This window comes from Dunckerocampus dactyliophorus, chromosome 8 (genome assembly GCF_027744805.1).
Source record: "Dunckerocampus dactyliophorus isolate RoL2022-P2 chromosome 8, RoL_Ddac_1.1, whole genome shotgun sequence".
Taxonomy (NCBI): Eukaryota; Metazoa; Chordata; class Actinopteri; order Syngnathiformes; family Syngnathidae; genus Dunckerocampus; species Dunckerocampus dactyliophorus.
In genome coordinates this window covers 30,509,302-30,535,198 of record NC_072826.1, presented here as the reverse complement: position 1 = coordinate 30,535,198, position 25,897 = coordinate 30,509,302, and the positions used below count along the sequence as shown (strand labels likewise).

General features: G+C 42.3%; 3 protein-coding genes across 8 annotated transcripts in view; all 3 read right to left on the bottom strand.

Annotated features, from left to right (window-relative positions):
* The window catches only part of stat2 (signal transducer and activator of transcription 2), a 32,183-nt gene extending 21,838 nt beyond the window's left edge, over window positions 1-10,345 (bottom strand). For all 4 annotated transcript variants that reach the window (XM_054783654.1, XM_054783652.1, XM_054783653.1 and 1 more), the window contains exons 1-9: window positions 10,180-10,345; window positions 9,845-9,976; window positions 6,882-7,026; window positions 6,656-6,751; window positions 4,400-4,492; window positions 4,236-4,314; window positions 4,076-4,143; window positions 2,005-2,153; window positions 64-222 (exon numbers count right to left, since the gene is read on the bottom strand). In XM_054783654.1, the coding sequence (XP_054639629.1) occupies window positions 64-222; window positions 2,005-2,153; window positions 4,076-4,143; window positions 4,236-4,314; window positions 4,400-4,492; window positions 6,656-6,751; window positions 6,882-7,026; window positions 9,845-9,975 (920 nt within the window). In that variant the 5' untranslated portion in view covers window position 9,976; window positions 10,180-10,345. The remainder of the gene's footprint in view (window positions 1-63; window positions 223-2,004; window positions 2,154-4,075; window positions 4,144-4,235; window positions 4,315-4,399; window positions 4,493-6,655; window positions 6,752-6,881; window positions 7,027-9,844; window positions 9,977-10,179) is intronic.
* Window positions 10,346-11,747: 1,402 nt separating this feature from the next.
* On the bottom strand, window positions 11,748-13,849 carry apof (apolipoprotein F). Its single transcript, XM_054784954.1, has 2 exons — window positions 13,569-13,849; window positions 11,748-13,482 (listed from the first exon to the last, which is right to left on the bottom strand). The coding sequence occupies exon 2, from the start codon at window positions 13,470-13,472 to the stop codon at window positions 12,282-12,284; it is 1,191 nt and encodes a 396-aa protein (XP_054640929.1). The 5' UTR covers window positions 13,473-13,482; window positions 13,569-13,849; the 3' UTR covers window positions 11,748-12,281.
* Window positions 13,850-19,440: 5,591 nt separating this feature from the next.
* Window positions 19,441-25,618, bottom strand: c1galt1lb (core 1 synthase, glycoprotein-N-acetylgalactosamine 3-beta-galactosyltransferase 1, like b). 3 transcript variants are annotated; one of them, XM_054784959.1, is made up of 5 exons: window positions 25,343-25,618; window positions 24,990-25,235; window positions 22,148-22,812; window positions 19,881-20,129; window positions 19,441-19,802 (listed from the first exon to the last, which is right to left on the bottom strand). In XM_054784959.1, exons 2-5 carry the CDS (start codon window positions 25,201-25,203, stop codon window positions 19,770-19,772), a joined length of 1,161 nt encoding a protein of 386 aa, XP_054640934.1. In that variant the 5' UTR covers window positions 25,204-25,235; window positions 25,343-25,618; the 3' UTR covers window positions 19,441-19,769. The 3 variants fall into 3 exon arrangements, with proteins under 3 accessions (XP_054640934.1, XP_054640935.1, XP_054640933.1); XM_054784960.1 differs by having other exon boundaries at window positions 19,886-20,129; XM_054784958.1 differs by having other exon boundaries at window positions 19,441-20,129.
* Window positions 25,619-25,897: the final 279 nt, after the last annotated feature.

The window sequence follows — 25,897 nt, the reverse complement described above, 5'->3', positions numbered from 1 at the left end:
AAAAAATACACACATAAGCATTTAAAAAGGACATAAAAACCTGCCCAAGGAGATTCTTAAGACCTCATGAGCAAATCTGTCAGGATTTCTTCAGTCTTCCCTTGCAGTAAAGGTTTCTGGGCCTTCACAGGATCATTTTCATAGGTCACCTTTCCAACCAGCTCCTCCAGCTTGCAGAGGAACCCGCGCACCTGGAAGAGACATTCTGCCACGCACGTGAACCTACGTGAGGAGAGAACAATGTCCACACCAGCGTAAGATGAAAACATTTCTACTGTTCAAACTCATTTAATATGCTACAGTTCATAACGCCACAGAACCAGCACCTCCATCCCTGGCAGGGGGCCCTTTTCTCATTTTTGTATTTTTTATTATTTTATAAAAAGTCTAACAAAATGTTATATATAATATATATATATATACAGTATACATATACAGTATATATATACACACAGTATATGCATTTGAAGTAGGGCTATCAAATGATGGCCCTTTTTAATCACATTAATCAGTTTTTCTCTGAAATATTTCTCTGAAATATTAGAGAAAATATTTCTCTGAAATATTAGAGAAAAAAGGCATTTTATTATATTTATAATATTATTTATATTATTGGGTTAATTCATGTTAGGTTAATTGGAGACTCTAAATTGTCCATAGGTATGAATGTGAGTGTGAATGGTTGTTTGTCTATATGTGCCCTGACATTGGCTGGCGACCAGTCCAGGGTGTACCCCTCCTGTCACCCGAAGTCAGCTGGGATAGGCTCCAGCATACCCCCGCGACCTAATGCGGAGAAGCGGTATAGAAAATGGATTGATGGATGGATTATATTATTATAAAAACAGAAAAATTACCAAAAAAAGTGTAATTTTTGGAAAATTAGGTGGCGAAAAAAGGTCCAATGTAACAGGAATAAAGTCATAATTATGAGATGAAACTTTATAAGAAGAAAGTTGAAATAGGTGGAACATTTTAAAGACAAAACAGCAGAAATGGCAAAAAAAAAAACAAAACAGCCATCATGTCATGAGAGTAAAGTCAAAATATGAAGAGAAAACAGTTGTAATTTTACAAGGATAAACATGTAATAATATGAGCTAAAATAATAGTCAGTTGAGTTGAGATATTACAGAAACAACGTTGCTGTTTTTTTTCCAAGTCGTAATACTAGAAAGAAACAACGAATACCTTTGTAATTTTTGGAGAAATAGGTTGGGAAAACGTTCTAATGTTACGAGAATAAAGTCAAAATATGAAGTGTATGTATTTCACTGTGTGGCCGTCGCTGGAACAGGTTTGCAGTAATCCCTGGTTTATGGTGGTTCACTGGTTCCTTACCCGACCACGATGAAGCAAATTTCTGCAAAGTAGGAGTCCTTATTTACAAATGGAATATTTTGGTAGTTAGAGCATAGAAAACCTGTTTACCGCCTTCTAAATAGACTTTTTAACATGATTAGAGCCCTCTAGACATGAAATAGCAGCCCTATAGTCACTTTTACACTCCTATTTCCCAATAAAGTAGACATAATAAGAGAAAATAAGACATGAAGAACACTTGAGCTCGTGTGTGTTGCTCTAAATGTGTTCTGGTGCTCAGGGAGCTGAGTGGGGAGCGGACAGGAAGTGCCATGGGGGGTTCAGGCTTGAGTTTTATATTGGTGTGGGTTACTGTGCCAACAGTATCACGTGTTAGGGATTTTTGTGCCTGTTGTGAGATGATTGAAAGCTGCAATAAAAGCCATCAGGTCTGGTGCTTGTGTGTCTCAAATACTACACATCATCTTTCAATGAGTCTCCTGAATGCCTTATATTTGTATTTTACTTCACTTGATGCTTGAAAATGTTTCATTTTGGCCAAAAAATGTAATATTTGCTTAACTAGGCATATGTTTAGTCTATTAGTAGGCTGTATGATTTATTAATGAATATACTTGAGAGAAACCGTAATGAGAGTGAAGCCGTGGAAGTGTGGTGGTCTTCTCGTAGTTATGAAGGTACCATTTCTCCAGCTGGTCCAGGCAAACACTGTCTGGAGCTCCGAGGCAGGCTTTTTGCTGCCTCCTCTGCCACTGCGCCAACTCCTTCTTCACCAAGGTGGTGAGGGCCTTTGCGTTGGTCAGGAGCTTATTCAGGCCTACGAGCGTGTTCTGGATGCAAGTATAACAATAAGACAGTAAATAAGAAATAATACAACCTCTGGGATGGACTAGATACAGTGGAACTTCCAAAAGTCAAACACAATATGTTCTGTGATGCCGGTTGGCTTCCGAGTCGTTCTAATTTTAATATGTTCTAGGTTAAACTGTGGCCATTTGTTAGTAGTCTACTGCCATTTAGATGTTGAACGTGCCGTTCCTGTCTCTTGTTGAGCCTTGCTCATTGTATGCTTATTATACAGCTGCTGTTGAAGCAGAAAGTACGTCTTAGTTTCATTGTCATGTTTGGACTGGTGTTTATGTGCTTTTTCCTTCTTTTTAGCCCTTTTTCCCCCCTCTTTTTTAGTCATTTTTTCCTGCCATTAAGATGTTGAATGTGCCACCCGGCCTCTTATTGAGCCTTAATCATTGCATGCTTATTATCTACAGTGGTGTGAAAAAGTGTTGGCCTCCTTCCTGATTTCTTACTTTTTTGCATGTTTGTCACACTTAAATGTTTCAGATCATCCAACAAATGTAAATATTAGTCAATGACAACACAACTCAACACTTTATGCACTTTTTCAATGAAACTAATAAGTTTACTAAGTAATAAGTAACTTGTTACTACTAAGTTTAATAAGTAACTAAGCTAATAAGTGGTTGGCCCCCCTTAGCAGCAACAACTGCAATCAAGCGTTGGTGATAACTTGCAATGAGTCTCTTCCAGCGCTGGGGAGGAATTTTGCACAATTGTTGTCATTCAGCCACATTGGAGGCTTTTCCTTGTTAAGGTCATGTCACAGCATCTCAATAGGATTCAGGTCAGGACTTGGACTAGACCACTCCAAAGTCTTCATCCATTCAGAGGTGGACTTGCTGGTGTGTTTTGGATCATTGTCCTGCTGCAGAACCCAAGTTGCTTTCAGCTTGAGGTCACCAACATTCTCCTTCAGCAAAATTCATGCTTCCATTTATCACAGCAAGTCTTCCAGGTCCTGAAGACCATCACACTACCACCACCATGTTTTACTGTTACTATGATGTTCTTTTTATGAAATGCCAGATGTAATGGGACACACACCTTCCAAAAAGTTCAACTTTTGAGTATTTTCCCAAAGGTCTTGGGGATCATCAAGATGTTGAGACAAGCCTTAATGTTGTTTTTGTTCAGCAGTGGTTTTGGTCTTGGAACTCATTGTTGCCCAGTGTCTTTCTTATGGTGGAGTCATTAACGCTGACCTTAACTGAGGCAAGTGAGGCCTGCAGTTCTTTGGATGTTGTTGTGGGGTCTATTGTGACCTCTTGGATGAGTCGTCGCTGCGCTCTTAGGGTCATTTTGGTTGGTCGGCCACTCCTGGGAAGGTTCACCACTGTTCCATATTTTGGTCATGCGTGGATAAGTGCTCTCACTGTGGTTGGCTGGAGTCCCAAAGCTTTAGAAATGTCTTTATAACCTTTTTTATTGAAACTCAGGTGTGATAAACCACAATTAATTTATGTTTTAATATTTTTTCTCCTTTTTTCTTCTTTTTTCCCCGCCATTAAGACATTGAACGTGCCAGCCCTGTCTCTTGTTGACCCTCAATCGTTGTATGATTATTACATAGCTGTGTCCCATTACGTGCAGTGATGAGCTGCCTCTCTTTATCTGTTTTTATATCTTTAGAAGACACAACAAAGAGAGAGAGACGTGTGTTCATGTCTCACGTAAGGATTGTGGACGATGGGCCATATTCCAAAAAAGTGCACATTTCCTTTAAGGAGGTTCTAAGTAGAGATTCAAAATGCACAAAAAAGAGGAAATGGGAGTGAGACAGGATTAAAAGAGCATTACCATGAAACGGGAGATACTTCAGTTGAGGTATGTGGTCATGAAGGATGCGGTGGGAGTGTTCAACTTTGGAAGTTCCGCTGTGTTTTTAATTGCTGACCTGTCTGCATTCGTTGACTTTGTTTATTAGTATTTGAAATTTGTCTTTCTCTGCCTTGCTTGCGACGGCTGCTCTCCCACGGTGAGAAAACACAAACAGAACGTGAGCACCACATCCTTAAAGGAAAATCATGCGAACGCTTCATTCTCAGAGCGCTTACCTTCCATGCAGTATGTTTGGTATTTAAAATCAAACTCATCTTGCTGCTCCTCCAGACACGCCACCGTATGCTCCATACACTGCCATCCCAGCGGGGGGGGGAAAGATAACACTGACATATTTCACTCAGATGGTTCCAGTACAGCAAAGCAACAGAGTCCACACCTGCACTTCATTTTTAAGGCTGGCTGTTCTGCGGTCAAGGTCTTGCTGGGTGCTGCTCACAAAGCCTCCTTGTTCCACTTGCAAAGACTGGACCTGATAAGACACAAAGGAGGAGGAAGTGATGTTACACTGAAAGAATTCTTCAGGATGTTCGGATTCATTCACATTTCTCATCGCCTAAACACAGCAGATTACCAGACACGATGGATACTTCACACAGGTGTCAACAGACACACAACCCACGAGACGAGATGACGCACAAGACTGGCTCCACGAGAACAGACAAGACAAGACTTTAATATTCATTTTAGGAAAAGTAGAATGAAAAATGACTGGACAACCAAACTTCTTGATTTAACCGAGTCACAAAACAATGCAGGTGCGTTTTGAAACCTTTGTTGTCCCGCAAATTCACGCTCAAGGAGACTATTGTGACATGTTTTGTTACGTTACGGTAATATATAATGATAATAATAATAATAATAATAATAATAATAATAATGACAGTACAGCTCACTGTTTTTCCTCTTGTCTACTTGTCTTTGTCTATTTACGTCAGAGCTGTCCAACTGTCCTTTCATAGTTCTAATTTTAAAAAACTACAACATTGTACATATATTGAAAGCTGCGATTGGATGGCGACCAGTCCAGGGTGTGCCCACCTTTCGCCCAAAGTCAGATGGGATAGGCTCCAGCATACCCCCGCAACCCTAGTGAGGATAAAGGGCATAGCAGATGGATGGAAATCTTCAAACACACATTTTTGTGATTTTTGGAGTTTTTCCAGTTACATTATGCCTTTTTGCTCTATTTTTCCACTTTTGCTAGGTTTTTGTTTATTTTATTTCTCCAACGAGTCCCGTTCCACAAATGGCCCCTGCGCCACACTTTGGTCACCCATGCATGAATTACCAGGAAGGCGAGTGTGTCGAAGCTGTGCCTTCTAGGCAGTCGGGGGCTGGGTTGCATTACGGAGGTTTTTTTTTTTACAGCTTCCAGACGTGCACTACACAGCGTTATGAAGACGGAGCTCATCCCGCTCGCCAGCTCGGCAGAGTCTTCTTCTTCTTTGTTGATGGCTTTTGATGACAGAATGAATGCATGACGCAAGAAACACTTACAGTGCAGGCTCACACTTACTCCTTAAATATAGCGACTATATGGCTAAATTGTCAACAAACTGGTGAGGAAGGCAGGCTCTGTCATTGGCACTGAGCTGGACAGCCTGGCGTCTCTGGCAGAGCAAAGGCTCCTTTCCATCACGGACAACCAGCATCATCTGAAGCACAGCATCATCTACCCACAGAAGAGCAGTTTCAGTGGCAGATTACTATCACTGTCCCGCTCCACCGAAAGACTGAGCAGATCATTCCTCCCCCACGCCATGCAGCTTTTCAACACAACGAGGGGGGGGCATAAAAACACACACAAGGCTGGACTTATTACCTTATGTATTCTTTTGTACTTGCATTTAAAGTGATCTGTTCCATATTTATTTATTTTTATTTATTCTTATCTTATTTTTTCTTATCTCTTCTATCTCGCTTTGTTTGATTTTTGTACGTGTTTAAGTGAAGAGCTGCTGGAAATGTGAATTTCTCTTAGAGATGAATGAAGTATCTATCTATCTACTATATTGGCTAAGGAGTGTAAAAGTGATTATGGGGTGTTATTTCAAGTATAGAGGGTTGTAATAATGTTAACAAATTTATTTCGAAGGTGGTAAACAGGTCTTTTTTATGTCCAATATGTCTTATTTTTTCTTATTATGTCTACTACATTGGGTAATAGGAGTGTAAAAGTAACGATACGGGTGTTATTTCATGTCTAGAGGGCTCTAATCATGTTAAAAGGTGTATTTTGAAAGTCATTAATGTCTTATTTTATCTTACTATGCCTACTATATTGGGTACTATGAGTGTAAAGGTAATGTGAGTGTGAATGGTTGGCTGTGATTGGCTGGTGACCAGTCCAGTGTGTGCCCCGCCCCTCGCCAAAAATCAGCTGGGATGGGCTCCAGCATACCCCTTGAACCTAGTGAGGACAAGCGGCATGGAAAATGGACGGATGGATGAAGTGTAAAGGTGACTATAGGGGTGTTATTCATGTCTAGAGGGCTCTAATAACACTATTTAGAAGATCCTAAACATGGTCTACCTTGCAAAATATTTCATTCATTTCATCACCTGTAAATGGCAGTACCAGCCAAAACTATGAAAATATGGGTAAAAAAAAACACCTAAACTTTGCTCTAACCTGCTCAGCCAGATCTGCAGTCTGCAAGATCGCCTTCTCTTTTTCCAGAAACCAACAGATATTCCCTGCCAAGATACATGGGTCCTCCTGGTACCTCTGTGAGAAAGCACACACACAATATGAAGAGATGGAAACGGAGCACGCTGGGCATCATGAAATGATGCCACCATGCACAAAGCCTGTGAGTATTAGCAACCGACTTCAACGTTCTTCCATTTTTCCAAACCTGAAAGTTCTGTTTATAGCGTCGAATGTTGTGCTGCATTAAGAACGACTCTTCTTGCAAAAAGCGACTGTACTGGATGTCTAGATTCTCCAGCAGCCCCTGGAACAGCACCAGGGCCAAGTCATAGTCGGCTGCTGCTCGCTGCCTAGACAGGAAACAAAACACACACGTTGTATCAACTGAACACAGTGTTGCAATAAGTTGCTCTGAACACACAAACAATGTGGTTGAATGGCCCCGGATGAAGATCATACCACTTACTACAATGTAAGCACTGTAGCAGATTGTTGTGACGTGATTCCCATTTGGATAAACACATTATAAACTAGGACCGTCAAATCATGAAACATTTTAATCAAATTCGTTTTCAAATGAATGAAACATGATTCATCACCATTTGCAACCATCAGGTATGCCCACTGTGGACAAATGACAGGACAGGATCACACGAGGGCTGTTGAAGTTAACAAGTTAGCATTTACAACATGTTGATAACAAGTTTCCCTTAACGGCACCATTTTATATTTTACATGTATTTATATTTACTATTTAATAACAGGTTGGACAAATGTATTAATGAGAATGAATGACCAGCAGGCAGTCAATATGGATACAGAGCTAACATTCCAACTTCTATGGCACTGACTGAAATCACGGAGGAAATCACCACTGCTATAGACAACAGAATATGTGCAGCTGCTGTATCCATGGATCTGACAAAAGCCTTCCATACAATTCATCACAATATTTTAACATCAAAATTAGAAAGGTACAGCATCAGAGGATTAGTTTTGAATTGGTTAAAAGCTACCTAGCAAACAGGAAGCAATTTGTAAAGCTAGGAGAAAACACACCTGGGAGTTTATATACTACGTGTGGAGTACCCCAGGGGTCCATACCGGGACCAAAACTGTTCAATTTGTACATTAACGACATTTGTAAAGTAACAATGGAGTTAAAGTTGGTATTATTTGCGGATGATACCACTGCCTTTTGTTGTGGGGAAAGCACACAAGAACTAATTAAAAAGGTCAAGGATGAAAAGGTCATATTAAAGTCATGGTTTGACAGGAACAGATTATTAGGAACATTGAAAAAGTGAAAAAGTGGAGATAGCAGAAAGAATACGTACGACCAAATACAAATACACGGAGTGGACATTGAAAGAGTGAAAGAAAACAAATTCCTGGGGATCATAATAAACAAAAAATGAGTTGGAAATCTCATATTAAATATATACAACAAAAGGTGGCGAGAAATACTTCAATATTGAATAAAGCAAAACATGTTCTTGATCAAAAATCCCTCCACACTCTTTACTGTTCTTTGGTATGAGCATATCTAACATATTGTGTAGAGATATGGGTAATCATTACAAAAGCAATCTTCACTCACTCACTGTACTGCAAAAAAGATGGTGAGGATCATTCATAATGAGAACATACAAACCCTTTATTTTTCAAATCACACATATTCAAATGTGCTGATTTAGTACATTTTCAACAACATAACAGTCTGACTCACCGTGTCATCTAACAAAGAACACCAAACATAACATAACACTCAAAAAGTATACCTAATAAATATACAAACATGTGCCAATGTGAGTATAGAATAAGAAAAACAACTCCTTTAAAGTTTTCCCATGATGCAGATGCAATGCATTCATTGGGGCACTGCAATGACGTCAGCCTCCCTCCATGGCTCCGGGCTCCTCTGGCTCCCTCTGATGGACAGAGGCAGCATTGTAGTACCATCCATCCATTTTCTATGCTGCTTGTCCTCCAATGATATGCTTTGCTCAGACAAAATTCATTATGGGAAAACTTTAAAAATGTTGGGGTTTATTTTAATTTTAAAGTTGTATTGGTGCATGTTTGTATATTTATTAGGTATACCCTTTGAGTGTTAAGTTGCTGTGTGATGATCTTCGCGTTCTTTGTAAGATGACACCGTGAACCAGACTGTTATATTGAGTAATGCTCTCCCGAGATTTCCGAAGAGTTTTTTCATAGCTCACAATTGGCTCCTGCACAAAGTATCGGTATCGGATGAGTATCGCTGATACCAGCCTGAATTTTACTCAGTATCAGATCGGAAACAAAATCAGTGGTATCGCAGATCACTAATTTGAAATCACACTTTCACAGCTTTATTATGAGCCATGAAAGGTTGCATTCAAAGACACCACATCAATTAAGGTGAATTCACGTTGCCAGTGTATTTTCTGGGCTTTCCGAGCATATATAAATGCAGCAAATTGTACTTCCGCAGTATTAGTGAGTGATACAAATATCCGCTTCCTGCGTATTTAGACCAATAAAGATGTTGTGATGTTCGTAGTGTCCGTGAACGCATGTGACAATGAGGAAGTGTGGTTCCGAGGAGGACTAGGAGATACATATACAGTATGCTGTTGCAATCGCGCTGCTGTTGATGTGTTCAGGTCAGAATACAGTTATTGAAGAGCACCAGCCTCTGTTTGGAGCTGCTGTTTTGGCTCCGTCTGCTGTCGTAACAGAGAGGCGTGGCTTGACATGATGCACGTGCGTTAATGACGCTAAAAATGTTAACCTAACCAAAGAAATACATGTTTTGGCAGTTTTCTATTAATAAAGATTGTCCAAAAAACCAAATTGTCTTTTATCTATTTTATTAGCAAAGCTTTGGGAAGGTGCTTGTCAAGCAGGGAGAACATTCAATGTTGCTTTCTACAAAGAGACAATCTGACAAAGACGACACACAGGCAGCTATGAATCCGGCAGAGGGTGCCGCCTCACAACTCAATTCACTCAACATTTTCCATCAAGAAGATGCTTTGACAAGACGTGATGTTGTGGAAGAAAAAGACTGTATACTCCATACCTCCAAATGTTTCTTAATGTGTGAAGTGCGTTTAACACCTGTTGGACGACGAAAACGCTACGAATGGATGATGATGATGATGATGCGTTTGGACTCACCACGGCTGTGATTCTATCCAGGCGGACAGGTAGTGTCGCACATCCATAGGGAGCGCTTCCTTTTCGTACAGGTCGTGTAACTGCTGAGTGAAGGCAGACGGCATCTTCGTCAGCTTCTCCCACTGAGACATCCTAAGGTCAGACGTGCCACAAATATGACAAAAACTGCATCCACAAACGGATATTCACCTTCAACACTACGTTGCATCAACAGTTTTGGGCGATTTAGTCTTAAATGTCTGCCACAATACTACGAAAGAAGCGCAAAGGCTGCATTATCTTACTCAGTTCGTAAATGGATGAAACTAGGTAACGTTAAAAACACATTTGTTTACCTTTCTTCATATGTGGTCGGTTGTCGAGACAAGGAATGTATTTAATAGTTTAGGCTAGCGGTACCTGTCCACTGACTCCCACCAGTCTCACTTCGACAGAAGCGTGACTTCCTTGTGTCTCGTTTACTTTGAAAGCGTCCCTCCCACAACACGTCAGAAACCCTGGGTAGCCATTTCGGCTCTGACGCATTACAGGGAGCTGAGCTCTGTCAGCTGATTGGTGAATTAGCTGTAAGGGCAGCGCCCACAATTTGTTGAGGGACGAGTCAATCAATTGTGAGGCGAGGGAAAGCGAAACTTAAACCCCTCGTCGAACATTTCCAAGGAAATGGGTGTTGAAAATTCTGACGCAAAAGTCATGGCAAATTATCACCACGCATCATACGGTTACAATTAATTAAGCAACTTAAAACCCACGTTTTATTTTTATTTTTCACACAGTTTGTTTAACACAGAAAAATGTTGTCTCGCCATAATCATTTTTTGTGTGGAGCTGACAAAATATAGCAATGCTGAGTATGATGACATAAATAAATAATGTTTTAATCGTTTTTTTCACTTTTTGGGGGCGGATTGAATGTAGCGGAAATTCAAGGCGAACAGTCAACATGGCGCAATTTTAATCCTGACCGCTTGATGTCGCTGTTGACGCTAGAACAATACAAGAGCTGCCTAGACTCAGATCGATAGGGGAGAAAGTATATTATCAACATTTCATCTTTTCTCATAGAGCGCATCAGTCCGACTCTTGGGAGCCAAACCTTGAGGTTGAACAGTAACGCCATCATGCGGTGTATTTGGCAGGAAAAACAAAAGCACAGGCAACACAGCAGGCAGGCGGTGTTGCATGTTTTCCTGCATTTGCACCCGTATAGAAGGGTTAGCTTACACATACACATTCAAGTACATACGTGGAACCCTAGACAATTCTGAGGACAAGTACTGTTACAATTGTTATAACTGTTTGTTCCATTTTATTAGCCCCCGACATTGTTTTTTTTCATATTAATAGGTGTTCACTCATCCAAAGGAAGACCTAGCTGTATACTGTATGTGCAGTTGCAATACTCGTTTTCGTCACCGGGTGGCAGCTGCGGCAGGAGGGGGCAGTTGAGACGCCGCTTACTCTACAGTAGAAGCAGTGCGTGCAAGACGTAATCCATGTCACTCATTAAAGACGCCAATGCTGACACATTGTTTATCATTTGATGTATCTGGTGGGTTTACTATGAACAGTGCACCGGTTGTTGTTTGTATTTGCATATTTACAATGGCACTGCATTATGTTTTGAATTTGGGCTGTAATACTGTAGTTTGCTGGCGTTAGCGTGCACGGCTAATGTTAGCCGCTAACTGCTCATGAGACTTCATTCGCACATGTACATGAACATTTCTGTGTTCAGTGATACTTAGCGATTGTAAAAGTTGTTTTATTGATTGTCAAATGTGTTATCAATGCAAAGTGTATTGAAGATGCAGTTTAATAAGTGATGCACAGCCATATGAATGTATATGGCAACACTGTAAACAGCAGAGTGCATATGATGCATTCAAAAGTGTCGCTCATTGCAGACGCCAGTGCTGACACATTTGCAGTTTATTATTTGATGTTTCAGCATGACAATGAAACATTTATGAAACAACTTGAGGAACAGTCACCTTCATGAGTGTCACACAGTAGCTCCAGTAAACATAAAAAAAGATGTATGCATTCAGTGGGGGTGGGCAGATCCATCCAAATATCGGTATCAGACGGATGCTAGCGCGATTAGATGGATATTCTTCAGTTGTCCTCTGTTTTTTTCACAAATATCTTGTCTTTTTATGTTACATAATACTCATGCTGCTATATATGTTAGATTGTTGATTAACAAGTTTGGTTTAATCATGAACAAGAAATCAAAGGCAAGATCACAAAATCATTTCATAGGGATTGAAAAATGTCAAGTAAAAAGTACCTGTAGCGGCGATACCGGCCCTCCATTTCCTTGGTATCAGATGGATACCTAATGGCGCAGCGTCGCCCACCCTTAGCATTTATGTTTGATTGACGCTGTGTTGTTATTGAGCTATTGTGAGGAATACGCAGAGGCGATGTGAGTTCACTGTACGGTGAAGATGCCGTCCCGCCAGCTGGACTGGTTGACCAACACGTCATCTTCACGCTTCAAAGAGTTAAGCAGGTACTTGACCCCGGCTTTAACTCCCGTCTTGACCCCGGCCCCGAGAGCATAACCGGCCACGCCGGCGGTTCCGCCCGTGGCGACCATGAGGACGTCCGTGCCGAGGTCCACCGCGGTGAGCACGGCTCTTTCTCTGGCCGTTTCGGAGCAGTTGACCGAGGCGTAATACACGGCTGTGCCCAGGTTGTAGAGGGTGCTGACCGCAGGGATCCACTCCATCACCTTGTACACGCGCTCCTCGCTTTGGCTGACGCATCCCCGCCGGAGGCTGCGTCGCATGCGTCCAGCCGAGGCATCGCTGCACCAAAGGATCCAACATTCGGTGGACTGGGAGGGCAGGACGCGACTCCCTCTCTTGAACACCGCCTGATATCGTCCAGGGAGTCCACTGCTTCTGACACCAGCACATCTGACCCCCAGTCTCTCGCAGGTGTCCACCGCCTCCTCCAACCCACCTGGGGCATCCTGGACAGCTTCTCCAAGCAGTGCGCTTCCATTGACTTGGGTCCAGCCGTCACAGTTGGACCCCTGGTCGGCTCGTCCCGCTGTGGCCAGCTGCTGAATGTTAAACATCACTGCCTCTAGGTGGTGCCCGCTCTCCTGAGGGGACGGTTCAGACACGGACATCCGCCTCCTCTGGATGAGATCTTGCACCTCCAGGAGGAGCTGGTCTGTATCGCCCACCCCCAGCAGGCCATAGAGCTTGACGACCAGGGTGTGGGCCTCCTGTGGGCAGCCTGCCACCACCAGCACCGGCACCAGAGACAGACCCAGAAGCTCCTGAGGGAACATGGAGGACAAGGAGTCATCCAGGCCGCTGGCAGATAGCAGCTCACCACAGCTGACGTTCCCGTCAACATGGAGAGCCGGAATCTTCTCTTGGATCTTTGCCCTCAGGAGCGACACGATGCGTTTGGCTGACTTCTTTGCACGTGCCAACGTCGATTCGGGACCAGACGGAAGCGTCAGAGAATCCGGCGTGGGCGTCACTTCATCCCCACGGACGCCGCTGGCCGGAGAAGCACCAGGAGCCAAAGGCTGCGTCCTGCACAGAGCGAGTTCGAGCAGGAACGGGACCACAATAAGCCACTTGAGCTTGGAGGGCGCCATCTTGCTCTTACTGAAGAAGACAAAAAGAAACAACATGTACCGCTGAGGGTCATTTACCAGATGTGAAAAACCCAAGCAGGTCTCATTCCAACCTACCTGGGTTCGTGAAGTCGGGACCGTGGGCCGCAGTACGACTGAGAAGTTCTCCTCTCCACGGCTATCCTCAAATTCCAAGCAATCTTTTCCCCTCAGCAGCCTCCAATGAGAATCATCCCTTTCTCTGCAGGACACCACGTCCCATCGTTCCTCCTCCCTCCAACCTCATCTGTCTTTCAGCTCGCTCTTCTCTCTGCTGGCAAGGCAGCTGAGGCCTAGAATGTTGATGCACGTGCGGGGAGGGGGGTGGAGGAGTCCATGTGTTGTTTGTCTGCCCTGCTCTCTTTCTCATCAGGAAGTGAGGACACTGGGGGCCAACTGAGGTGACGGGACCAACTCAAAGGTGGCGCCAATGGCACTGATGCGTCCGCGTCCTCGCATTGCGTCTTGCGTCTGGCTTGGGTAGCAGGTCGTGAACAAAATAAGGCATGATACATTTTGTACATTAAAGGTGCGAAAAGAAATCCACTGTAGGTCAAATATATGCTACGCTATCTGAACAAAACGCGACAAAACAAATCAGCGTCATATTCACATGGAAATTTTGAACGGGCCCTGCTACCTGTTGCAAACCCCTAGTTGGGTGTTTGAGATTGACTTGATGGATTTTTGGCTTTGTCATGGTCTGCTTCTGAAATGTGAACAATAATTTCTATACAGAGTCAACACTAGCATGCTAATAGCTAGCATAGGCACTCTATATGTACAGTCCTGTAACTTATCTACATTTTGGGAGAATCTCAACCAAATATCATCATGAAGAGCTAGCATGTCTCTTATGTATGTAACATATAGTTTACTTTTGGGAGAATCCCAACAATGCCCAGAGATAGCATAGCTAGTATACAATCGTCCTTGGATAGTTAAATAAAAAAATGACAATTCTAAATCCGTGCAGTACTGCCAAAACGCCACGAGGTAGCAGCATTGCTCCGCTAACACTTTCAAGTTGCCTCTAAAGCAGAGTCTCCAAAGTCCGTTTTTTATCGGCCCTCGTCATATTCTGAACGTTGATTTCATGCATTTATAAAAGTAATTAATTAACATGGAGATATATTAGATATGCTTGGTCATTTCCAGCACGTGGATGATTGTTCGGATACCTTATTGACCTACATTGGATTACTGGGTTTAAGTGACGTCACATCCGGTTGTTGTCAGTGTCGCCTCTAAGAGACGGGTGATGGGTTATGTCTAATCAGAGCAAAAACGCGCCATTCTCGTATGTGGAAATGGTTCAAATATGATTTGGGGGAAATGTTTTTACTAAGAGAGTCCATCATAGCGGGAAAAATGTTCAGGAAACGCAGAGATGTCACTTTTCTGGGCGTTTGCGAACCAACGGTGACTCTGGTCGGCTGGAGCCGAATAAACAGGCTCCAGTTAACAGTGAGGAAGAAGCACAATTTATACTGAAATCAAAGTTAAAACATTGTTGGAAGGGGAAAATGTGAAATGTAGACACCTGGTCTTTGTTTTTGCATCTTCTTTCTAATATATTTTGGTAGCTGCTCATTGAGGTTGACATAAATCCATTATTTTTTACATTTAGTAATTCATTTTACACAATACACATCATTTGGTAAAAAGACAACAAGTCTTGAGAGTCGGTTCTTTTTAGTGAGCCGAGCAAAAATAACCGACTCTCTAAAAAGAGCCGAATAGACCCGTCCGCTCACCGGACGTGACGTAATATCACGTGGTTGAAACCCCGCGATTGCGTTCGGCGTTTTTAGTCCTCTGGGGTCCCTAGAGGGCAAAAAAAGTTTACTCCCAGAACTGCTATCAAAAGATAACATAATTATTTTTTCTACTGTTTTTTCTACTGATTTTGGGGCTCCCGCCTCCTCGCTCCTCGTCACCTTTGCTGACCTCCTGTTTGTTGAACGGCCGTGTCACGTCCTAGCAGTCCCAGTTTTTGGCCTTCCTGGACTGACTTCTTGTGTACGGCCCCCTGCTGGCGTGTCGTACCTTGCCTTGAGAAGTTCTGAGAAGACTCAAAGAGTGGCGCTGCAGCTAATGATGGTGGCCATGAAGCGATGATGAGTCCCGGCTCGAATAAAATCGGCTTTATTTCAAGTATCGCTGCACTTCAACCAAGAAAGAATGATGAATAACATCCGCTGAATACTGTACACCTTTCCCTCGTGTCATTATTTGGATGCTTAAAAAGTTCAGCTTTGTTTGGAGGCTTCACATGAAGATGAGTTCAGGAAAGCTTGAAAAACAGAATGTCTTCCATGAGAAGAGTAGATGGTGACACCTTCACTGCTTCGTGTTTCTGTCATCGCCTGTTTATGTCTTCCTTTTTTTTGCACGAGGCAAAAAGAGGTGACACGCTGGGAGATGCCACTTTTCGAGCGGGTTTGAGCCATAAAAACGGCCACAAGGTGGCAGAAGTGCATTTGATGAGAGCTCGGCATGTGAATTTAAATGGAAGTGGTAGAGCGTGGAGGAGCGTCGCGTGCAGAAGGTTGGGCAGTGGAGGGACATTTTAGCGCAAGCAACCACTGGAGGGGAAGCGGTCGTAAAGCAGAGGGTCCGTGTCGCGTATGACCAACAGAGGTTCGTTGGGTCGTTCTGGTGCTTCCCTCGCCCCTGACTTAGAGGTCTCGTCCCTCAAAGGAGTGGATTTAAGCCTTTAAACGGAGTAGTAGTCAGGTAGGGGGGGCCCACCTATAGGTAACTATGGTTTAAATGCCACCCCTGGCCTAGCTCACTTCCTCCAGTCATCCACTGAGAAAAACAAGTATTATTTCTCACTTCTCACACTTAACCTGACGAAGACAAAGTCACGAGACATGCTAAGATCTCCACAGGCGTGGAGGCGCCAAGAACTATGTGAACGTGCGTTGACTACGCCGATTGCCCGTGCGGCGTGCACATGGCCTGTCACCATAACTAATTTTCCAGGTCACTAATTGTGCTGCAAACCATCGTCGACAATCGATTTGATCGGCCATTTTTTCATGAATTATTGTCGTGAGAGTTGAAATTCACGTGAACCACTCGATGGTACTCAGGTATAGTGTACCTGTGTGAGCCACATTAGCTTGACACAGACGTTGCCTGCACCGTTTTGTTAATATTTGCCGACCAAACGCCTCAGTGAGCGATGACTGTCAGGATAAAGGCTCCGCTGCCCGAAGCACCTCCATCGGTATTTCTCTACCGTATCTGACAGCCCACAAACGCATTCAGTCAGCAACATGATGACAACGTTGCTTATCGCCAGAACCGGTCCACGGATGATGCAGTCAACACTGCCATCCACACAGCCCTTTCTCACCTACAGGGCCAGGACACATACGTCAGAATGCTATTTATAGACTATAGCTCTGCATTCAATACAGTCAGCCCCCACAAACTCACAGATAAGCTCCTCACACTTGGCCTGTCTCCCTCCCTCTGTAACTGGGTGTTTAACTTTCTCACAGGCAGGCCCCAGTCAGTCAGAGTCCACAACCGCACATCCAGCTCAAGAATTGTGAGCACTGGGACCCCACAGGGGTGTGTGCTGAGTCCACTCCTCTACACGCTCTTCACCTACGATTGCGTGGCCTCCCAGAACAACACCAGCATCATTAAATTTGCAGATGACACTACAGTCATCGGACTGATCACTGGTGGTGTTGAAACATCATACAGAAGAGAGGTGGCGGACCTCATAGCTTGGTGTCGTGATAACAATCTCCTTCTCAATACAGATAAGACTAAAGAGATGATCATCGACCCAAGAACAAGGGAAAAGGAGCCGCATAGACCCCTGTTTATTGGTGAGACTGAGGTGGAGAGGGTGAAAACCTTCAAGTTGCTTGGCACACACATCAGCGAGGACCTCACCTGGTCTCACAACACCCAACAAATTCTGAAGAAGTCCCAAAGGAGACTGTACTTCCTGAGAAGACTGAGGAAATTTGGCATGTCCACCACAATCCTCAGTTGCTTCTACAGATGCACTATGGAAAGTGTCCTTACCGCCTCCATCACTGTTTGGTACGGTAACTGTACAACACGTGATAGGAAGGCACTCCAGCGGGTGATCAAGACCTCACAGAACATTGTTGGGGCAGCCCTCCCCACACTGCAAGACATTTATAAATCTAGAGTCCTACGAAGAACACACAACCTCATCAAGGACAGCACACATACATCCACAACACTCACTATTCACACTCCTACCGTCAGGCAGACGCTACAGGAGTTTGAAGTCCAGGACCACAAGGCTGGCAAACAGTTTTTACCCACAGGCCATCAGGCTCCTCAACGAAGCACTCGCACACGCCGCACGCAACACACGCACACACTCATAGCACTTTATTTATTTATTTATTTGTATTATTTACTTGTATTAATGTCTCGTCTGTTGTTGTTGCTTAATTTATTGGTATATATGTTTATGTGTTTATGTTTCTTATGTTCTTATTCTTTCATTTGTTTTCTTTCTTTTCTTGGGAGAATGAACAGAATAAGATTTTCATTGCATGGTATAACTGCTGTTTTACCATGCACATGACAATAAAACTCTCTTGAATCTTGAATCTTGAATCTTCCTTCCTTCCTCAAAGTGCCTTCAAGCCAGCTGCGCTTTCCTTTTCTTTCCTTCGTCCAAGGCCTGTAATCAGAATCACTATCATAATCATAATAATCATAATAGTGAGGACGGTGGAATGGCAGATCAGTGTCTGCTTGCCGAGGAGGATTAGGAAAGCTGCTTTGGTCACATTCCAAAAGGATTCCACACTGAAAGAACCAGAAATGCCGAGGCGAGGCGAGGCGGCGTTCTTGAGATACGAGGCGTGTCGGCAAAGCTTCAGGGCTGCTGACGTCGACTGCGTTCTTCCAGGGGCATCGTCGTCCACGAGCACGGCCTCCACACTTGGCTTCCTTCCATGCGCAACCTTAAACCAGTCGTGGGGACGCTCACCGGACAAGAACATCACATGCGGGAGCAGGGCTCTCCAAGGTCTGTCCCGCGGGCCATCTGCGGCCCGCAGCTGTTTTTTTATTGGCCAGCATCACATTCTATAAATATAGCATTTGACACAAAAAATTTAAAAAAAAACAACAAAAATGGAAAAATCTTTATCCTTTAGAAAAGGATGCAATTTGACAAGAATCCTTTTGGAATATTATGTGGAAAAATTATAAATCATTTTTGTAGCATAAAGCTGAAATATTCAAGAAAAAACCCCAAAATATAATAAAAATAATTTTGTAATATTACGAGGAAAAATTATAAATCTTAATTTTTGTAGCATAAAGCTGAAATATTCCAAGAATAAAAGCACAAAATAATTAATCATAATAATAAAATAAGAAACATCATTTTGTAACATTATGAGGAAAAATAATAAATCATTATTTTATTAGCATAAAGATGAAATATTCAAGGAAAAAAAACAAAAAAATGGTGACTAAATATTTCCAATAGAAACAGCTGCCATTTTATGGGAATGAAGAGTAAATATTACAAGGAAAAAGTTGTCTTTAAACAAGAAAAAGTGTCACAATTTTATGAGAATAAACTCATCAAATAAACAAAAAAAAGTTATTTTAGTAGCATATATTTTGTACATTTTACTTTTTAAAAGTTGAAATATTATGAGAAACAAACTAAATAATCGATACTAAAAAATAAATAAAAATGAGCTGGCGGAAAAAGTGTTACAAGAATAAAGTGTGAATATTAAGACAAACTAAACCAGTAAAGTTGTCATTTTGGAAAATGAGCTGGCAAAAAAAGAAGTTCTGAGAATAAAAAAAAAAGTCAAAATAGGAGTGGAAAATGTGCAAAAAACCACCCAACAGAAATGGGGAAAAAAAACAGCAATATAAAGTCAAAATATCAAAAGAAAAAAAAAACGAGAAATACATTTGGAATTTTATTAATTTAACGAGCATGAAGGCAAAACATTTGCAATTTTACAAGAATAAGCTTGTGATATTATGAGGAAAAATAATGTCATTTGAGTAGCACAGAGTTAAAAAATGTCTGTTGTAACTTGTAATATGAGAAAATAAGGAAAATGTATGAAGATCTAAAAAGTAAAAAAAAAAAAAGCCACAGCAAAAAGAGTGAAGTGGATCTGAATAACTTCACCTTTTTTCTTGAAAGATATGCAACCTCTTAGCATCTCTCCACTAAACATGACCATGTTTTCATTTTTCACGAGGAGGTTGCGCTGTCAAGGTCAAGGGTCAAGGGTTATAGAGTTGCCAGGTAGATGGATGCTAAAAGAAAGAAGAAAGATGCTGCTAGCGTGGAGCAGCAGGAGGACCTTTGGAATCATCTGCTCTCTTCTCACCAACCTCACCTCCTGCTCCATCCTTTTCCTGAGGAACTTTCTCACTTCCCTCAGCAGCAGCATCACCATCATCATCCTTCTCCTCCTCCTTGGAGCGCAACTGCTGGTAGGAGTAGCCGAGGGGGGTGGGGGGCTGGTAGCGGTATCTGTAGCCAAAGGCACGCAGGTGATAGGCGTAGTACTCCAGCAGGTACATGTTGCTGTCGTGCACGTAGTGGAAGGACACCGTCAAGTCCGAGCAGCAGTTTGGACCCTGAGGGGGGGGGGGGCACAGTGTGGTTATTATGATGACCCGGCACACGCCTCCTCATCTAAAAGCCACAACAGCAGCTCATCTTTTTATCGGAAGATCTTTCACAGCTGCAATAAAAGCCAATAGAAACCTTCTTACGTTTCTACTTGGACTTCATTTAATATGCTTTGCTTTTTACTCCTAACAGACCATATCCAACCACAAAGCAACACCAGGGGACCATCTGTGGCCCCGTCATGCTTTGTTAAAATACCATTTAACAAAATAAAAAGAGCAAAAATGTTAAAATCTCCACTCATTTTGCAAGAATTAAGTCCAAATATTAAGGAAAAATAAAGTTCCAATCTAAGAAGCAGCAGCAGCCATCATTGAACAGGAATAACGTGGTCGGCTTCTTTTAGCATAAAGTGGAAAGATCGGGAGGAAGGAGTCGTATTCTAACGAGAAAAAGTCACAATTTTAAAACATTACCTCCTGGCTAACATTGAAAATGTTTGAAGTTTTAATACCACAAAACAAAACAATGAAGAAAGTTGTCAGTTTTGGAAAATTTGGTTGCAAAAAAGGTTATGTGAAAATATTATGGGAATGAAGTCATCATTATGAGAAGAAAATCTACAAGAGGAAAAAAACTACCGTAACTTTATGAGCGTCAAGTTGTAATATTACAAGAAAGAAGTCGATTCTAACGAGAAAAATATTTTTTGCTGGTCGGTAATTGTTCTACAAATTATTGTCGATCAGCGATATGATCGGCGACAGTTTGAGACTCTTTTTTTCATGAATTATATGGTATAATAATGCGAGTGCATGGTATCAAAAGCAATAATCTTGAATTCCTCAAGAGTATTTAACATTGTCATTGGAATGCCAAGAGATTTTAAATAAAATTGCAGATGCAATTGTAGTAGCTTTATTCAAGTAAGCTATTTTTATGACACCCTGATTTTATCACCACTATTTGACAGGATGTGCGCTGCTCTTATTTTGGAGTGTGGCGCGTGAGGACAATGTGTTTTGCCTACAGCCGCTTGAAGCCGTGGCTGCTCTCCCTATTTCACACACAACTCGCCTGAAGTCAGCGGCCAACCTAAAACGCACACATTAGCATGCGCTGCCAAACCAAGCTAACCCATCTAGCTTGTACTGCGCTCAGGTTCGGTGGCTAATAAGCGTATCGAAGTTGCAGTCCGCTGGGGAAACATTTCCACACACTTCCCGTGCGAGCTCCCCGCACCGTGAGAGAGCGGTCTGGGCACGGTGAGGGGGAACTACCGCTGTTGTTACGGAGACAAATATCCAACATGAGACTATTACAAACACAATTGGTTCCAGACGGTCGTTCTTAAGTGGAATTGTTCTTAAGTAGGGTAAAAGGTAATATTAGCAATGATATAGGTACTACATGTACGTGTATACATATACAGTATATGTGTATGTATGTAAATATGAGTTTGGATGCAGTAGTAATATTAAACCAGGATAATTAATGAAAAAAACAATAATAAAAGTGATATAATAATACGTAGTGATAAATGTTATTTACCTTTGAAGAGGAGTGGTCAAGCATACGTCGTTGTGGAGGAGGAGGATGGGGAGATATTGAAAAAAAGTACAAATGGTGGTGGTGGTTAGACTCTTCTAAAAGAGGTAGTGTTCTGTGGGTGTAGTAATTTATTGACGGTCCCTTGTATAAACAACCAGCGAGGAGAGCAGCACTTCTCGTGTGAGCTCCCCGCACCATGACACAGCAGTCCGGGCACAGCGAGGGGGAACTACCGCTGTAGCTACAGAGCCCGATATCTGACGTCCAACGTGACCCAAGTTCACCACGGTACACCGCGGACATGTCTGCATGGCAGTGTTGCCTTTTCTTCTTCTTTGATGCGCATTACGCACCTACCGTGTTGGAGTGTGGCCCAGAGCTACCAACGCCATACGGACCGTGGGATTGGGACATCCCAAGTCGTGTATGTCGGCAAAGGGAATGCGTGAAAAGGAGGAATTGGTAGACTTGCCTGTGAGATGGGGTAGTAGCAGTAGCTCCAGTACCAGAAGCTTTTGGGAAACTTGGCAGTCAGGTGCTGCTCAGGGACAAAAGGATGAAATGTCTCCCGCTGCAAAGTGTCCCTGGAGTCGCCCGCCACCACGCCCACCTTCTCCATGCACTGTCCCATGGCCAGGTCCTCCACGGAGCTGGTGTGAGTGCACACTTTGTTTTTAAAGCCTTGTACAAATCGGCGGAGGGCCTCTTTGCTCAGCACGTAGCCCGCACCGCCGCTCATGTAGCCTTGCTTGACGTAGGGCTTGAATCTTCGGCCAAAGTAAATGGGCTCGTCCGCGCTGTGGTTGGCCAGGACCCAGCGCATGTTGTCCACTATGACATAGGTGTCGTCGTCCGCCTTGAGGAACCAGTCAGCTTCGTGGCCGTGGTGCTCGTGGACGTAGTGGAAGGCCCGGATGGTTTTCCAGTACAGCTGGTCACGGCCCTCTTTGGTATTCAGACCCACCGCCGGGAAGTCGGGATCTCCCACAGAGCTCATGAAGACCACAATGTTGCAGTGCCGCCCCCACGTGTCCCTCACGTAGCGAGCCCTGGTCTCCAGGTTGTTGGGTCCAGTCATCACCCAGCAAAGAATACGCACTTTTTTGTACAACTCATCCGCCATTCTGCTATCCTCATCTGGGAAAACAACACAAAAAAATACTAATCACATCTCGCTTGCCCGGCAACATTTTTTGAGGCCATTTTTTTCCATTATTGTCATGAGGTGTGATTCACATGTGAACCACTAAATGGTACTCAAGTATAGAGTACCTGTGTCAGCCACATTAGCTTGACACAGCTGTTGCCTGCACATACGTTTACAATTTATGCCATACAACCCTACTGAATGGTTGCCTTTTTTTTGCAACGTAGTGAGATACACTATAAGTGCTCACCATTTTGCACTGTTTTCTTTATATTTACATTGTCGACCAAACGCCTCAGTAAACGTTGACTGTCAGGATCAAGGTTCCGCTACCCAAGGCACCTCCGTCGGTATTTTTTTTTCCCCCCAGTTGTGAAAACAGTGATGGAAATTTGGTTTGGTTCCATGTCATGTTTTCTATGATAATCAGAATAATAATACATAATAAATAACAGTAAGAGGACTATATATATATATATATATATATATATAGTCCTATATATATATAGTCCTATATATATAGTATAGTATATATAGTATTTAGCAAACATCAACTGCTTGTATTGTTTTTTTGAATGTGCTCATCTCTGTACTTAGTTTGAGTTCCTTACTCAATCCGTTCCATCATTTAATTCCACACACGGAAATGCTGTAGGTTTTCAGCGTAGTTCTCGTGTATAAATGTTTTAAGTTTAATTTTCCTCTAAGATCATATTTCTCCTCTCTGATAGAGAAATACTGTATGAGGTTTTTGGGTAACAAGTTATTATTAACTTTATGCATTATTCTAGCAGTTTGAAAAAGTACTAAATCAGCAAATTTTAATATGTGTGATATTAAAAATAAAGGGTTTATATGTTGTCTATTATGTTGGCATTATGAATGATCCTCACCATCTTTTTTGCAGTACAGTGAGTGAGTGAAGATTACTTTTGTAATGATTACCCATATCTCCACACAATATGTTAGATATGCTAATACTAAGGAACAGTACAGAGTGTGGAGGGACTTTTCATCAAGAACATGTTTTGCTTTATTCAATACTGAAGTATTTCTCGCCACCTTTTGTTGTATATTTTTAATATGAGATTTCCAGCTCATTTTTTTTGTCTATTATGATCCCCAGGAATTTGTTTTCTTTCACTCTTTCAATGTCCACTCCGTGTATTTGTATTTGGTCGTACGTATCCTTTCTGCTATCTCAGGGATAATATATATATATATATACACATAATGTTTCTGTCAAACCATGACTTTAATATGACCTTTTCATCCTTGACCTTTTTAATTAGTTCTTGTGTGCGTTCCCCACAACAAAAGGCAGTGGTATCATCCGCAAATAATACCAACTTTAACTCCATTGTTACTTTACAAATGTCATTGATGTACAAAGTGAACAGTTTTGGTCCCAGTATGGACTCCTGGGGTACTCCACACGTAGTATATAAACTCCCAGGTGTGTTTTCTCCTAGCTTTACAAGTTGCTTCCTGTTTGCTAGGTAGCTTTTAACCCAATTCAAAACTAATCCTCTGATGCCGTACCTTTCTAATTTTGATGTTAAAATATTGTGATGAATTGTATGGAAGGCTTTTGTCAGATCCATGAATACAGCAGCTGCACATCTTCTGTTGTCTATAGCAGTGGTGATTTCCTCCGTGATTTCAGTCAGTGCCATAGAAGTTGCTCTGTATCCATATTGACTGCCTGCTAGTCATTCATTCTCATTAATACATTTGTCCAACCTGTTATTAAATAGCTTCTCCATCATTTTAGAGAATTGAGGTAACAAGGAAACTGGTCGATAGTTTGTAAATTGATGCTTGTCTCCACTTTTTAAAATTGGACCCACTTTAGCTGTTTTCATTTTGCTAGGAAATGTTCCAGTCTGAAACGATAAGTTACTAATCTATGTTAACGATTCTACAATCTCATTGATGACCCTTTTTTATTGTTTCCATTTCCATTCCATGACAATCAGTTGATGTTTTTGCCTTAAAATGTTTGACAATGTCTCAGACTTTGTACTTCCTTCCTTAAGAACCCCATTTCTTTTTGCAATGCTTTATTCTCCGCTCTCTGAGAATTTCACCTCTTTTTAGAGAGCCGGTTCACAAAAAAGACTTAACATCACAGTTTGCCACATCACAGTGGCAGATATGGGTTTACCTGAATGATGAGGGTGTTTGAGATTAAAGAGGGCAGATCTTTCCTTCTTCCACACCTCGTCGTCTTCAAGCTGCTGTTGCTGGTGATCATGATGCTCTCCGAAGCTACTGGAAAAGGTGTGGGTCAAGCTGAGTGGCCGTAAATAAACGTACAGCATGAAGGATCCCACCACGAAACCCGCACAGAAGGAGACTCTGGGAGCCGTGGCCTTCATGCTGGACTAGGTGTGTCACTGCCTGCCAAAAGCTTCACAGGGACAAAAATGACAGCAACACGACCCGGATGGTCAGTGGAAGGTCTCGAAAAACTTGTCAACTGTCAACTCCCGGTTTGGAAAGGAGCGGTTTACTTACCAGCCACTTGTGCCGCAGACATGATGGCAGCCTGAATCAGCAACGGAGCGACCACCCGGAAGACAGACTGGACTTACATTCCGCGCGTGAGACGAGTAGCTAACTGGGATTAACGCATGTGCAGAACGCGTCCGTTTGGGTGGATATTTCTCCGTAAAAAAACAACTGAAAAAACTGAACCCTCTAGAGGAATCAATCATTGCACTCTACTTATGGTTGTTTACATTGAAAGGTAACTGCGTTTTATTCTATTTACGTATGTTACCCGTAACCGGATATGACGTTTACGTCTGCGCTACGTACATTGCGTAAGTTTTTACGTAGCTCAGTCTTGGTGGATGTCAAAAGACAGGAACATCCCCATTGCTAATTATTTTAACAAGAGTAATTTATAAAATAACCTCCCAACATATTACATCTATGAGGTATGGTTATTGACCATTTATGTTCATACATTTAAAAATATCTTTGTATGAAAATACATTGACTTGTATTCATTTACAGCGCAGTCTTGACACATCCAATATGGCGGCAACGTTGACGTATGTCAGCAGT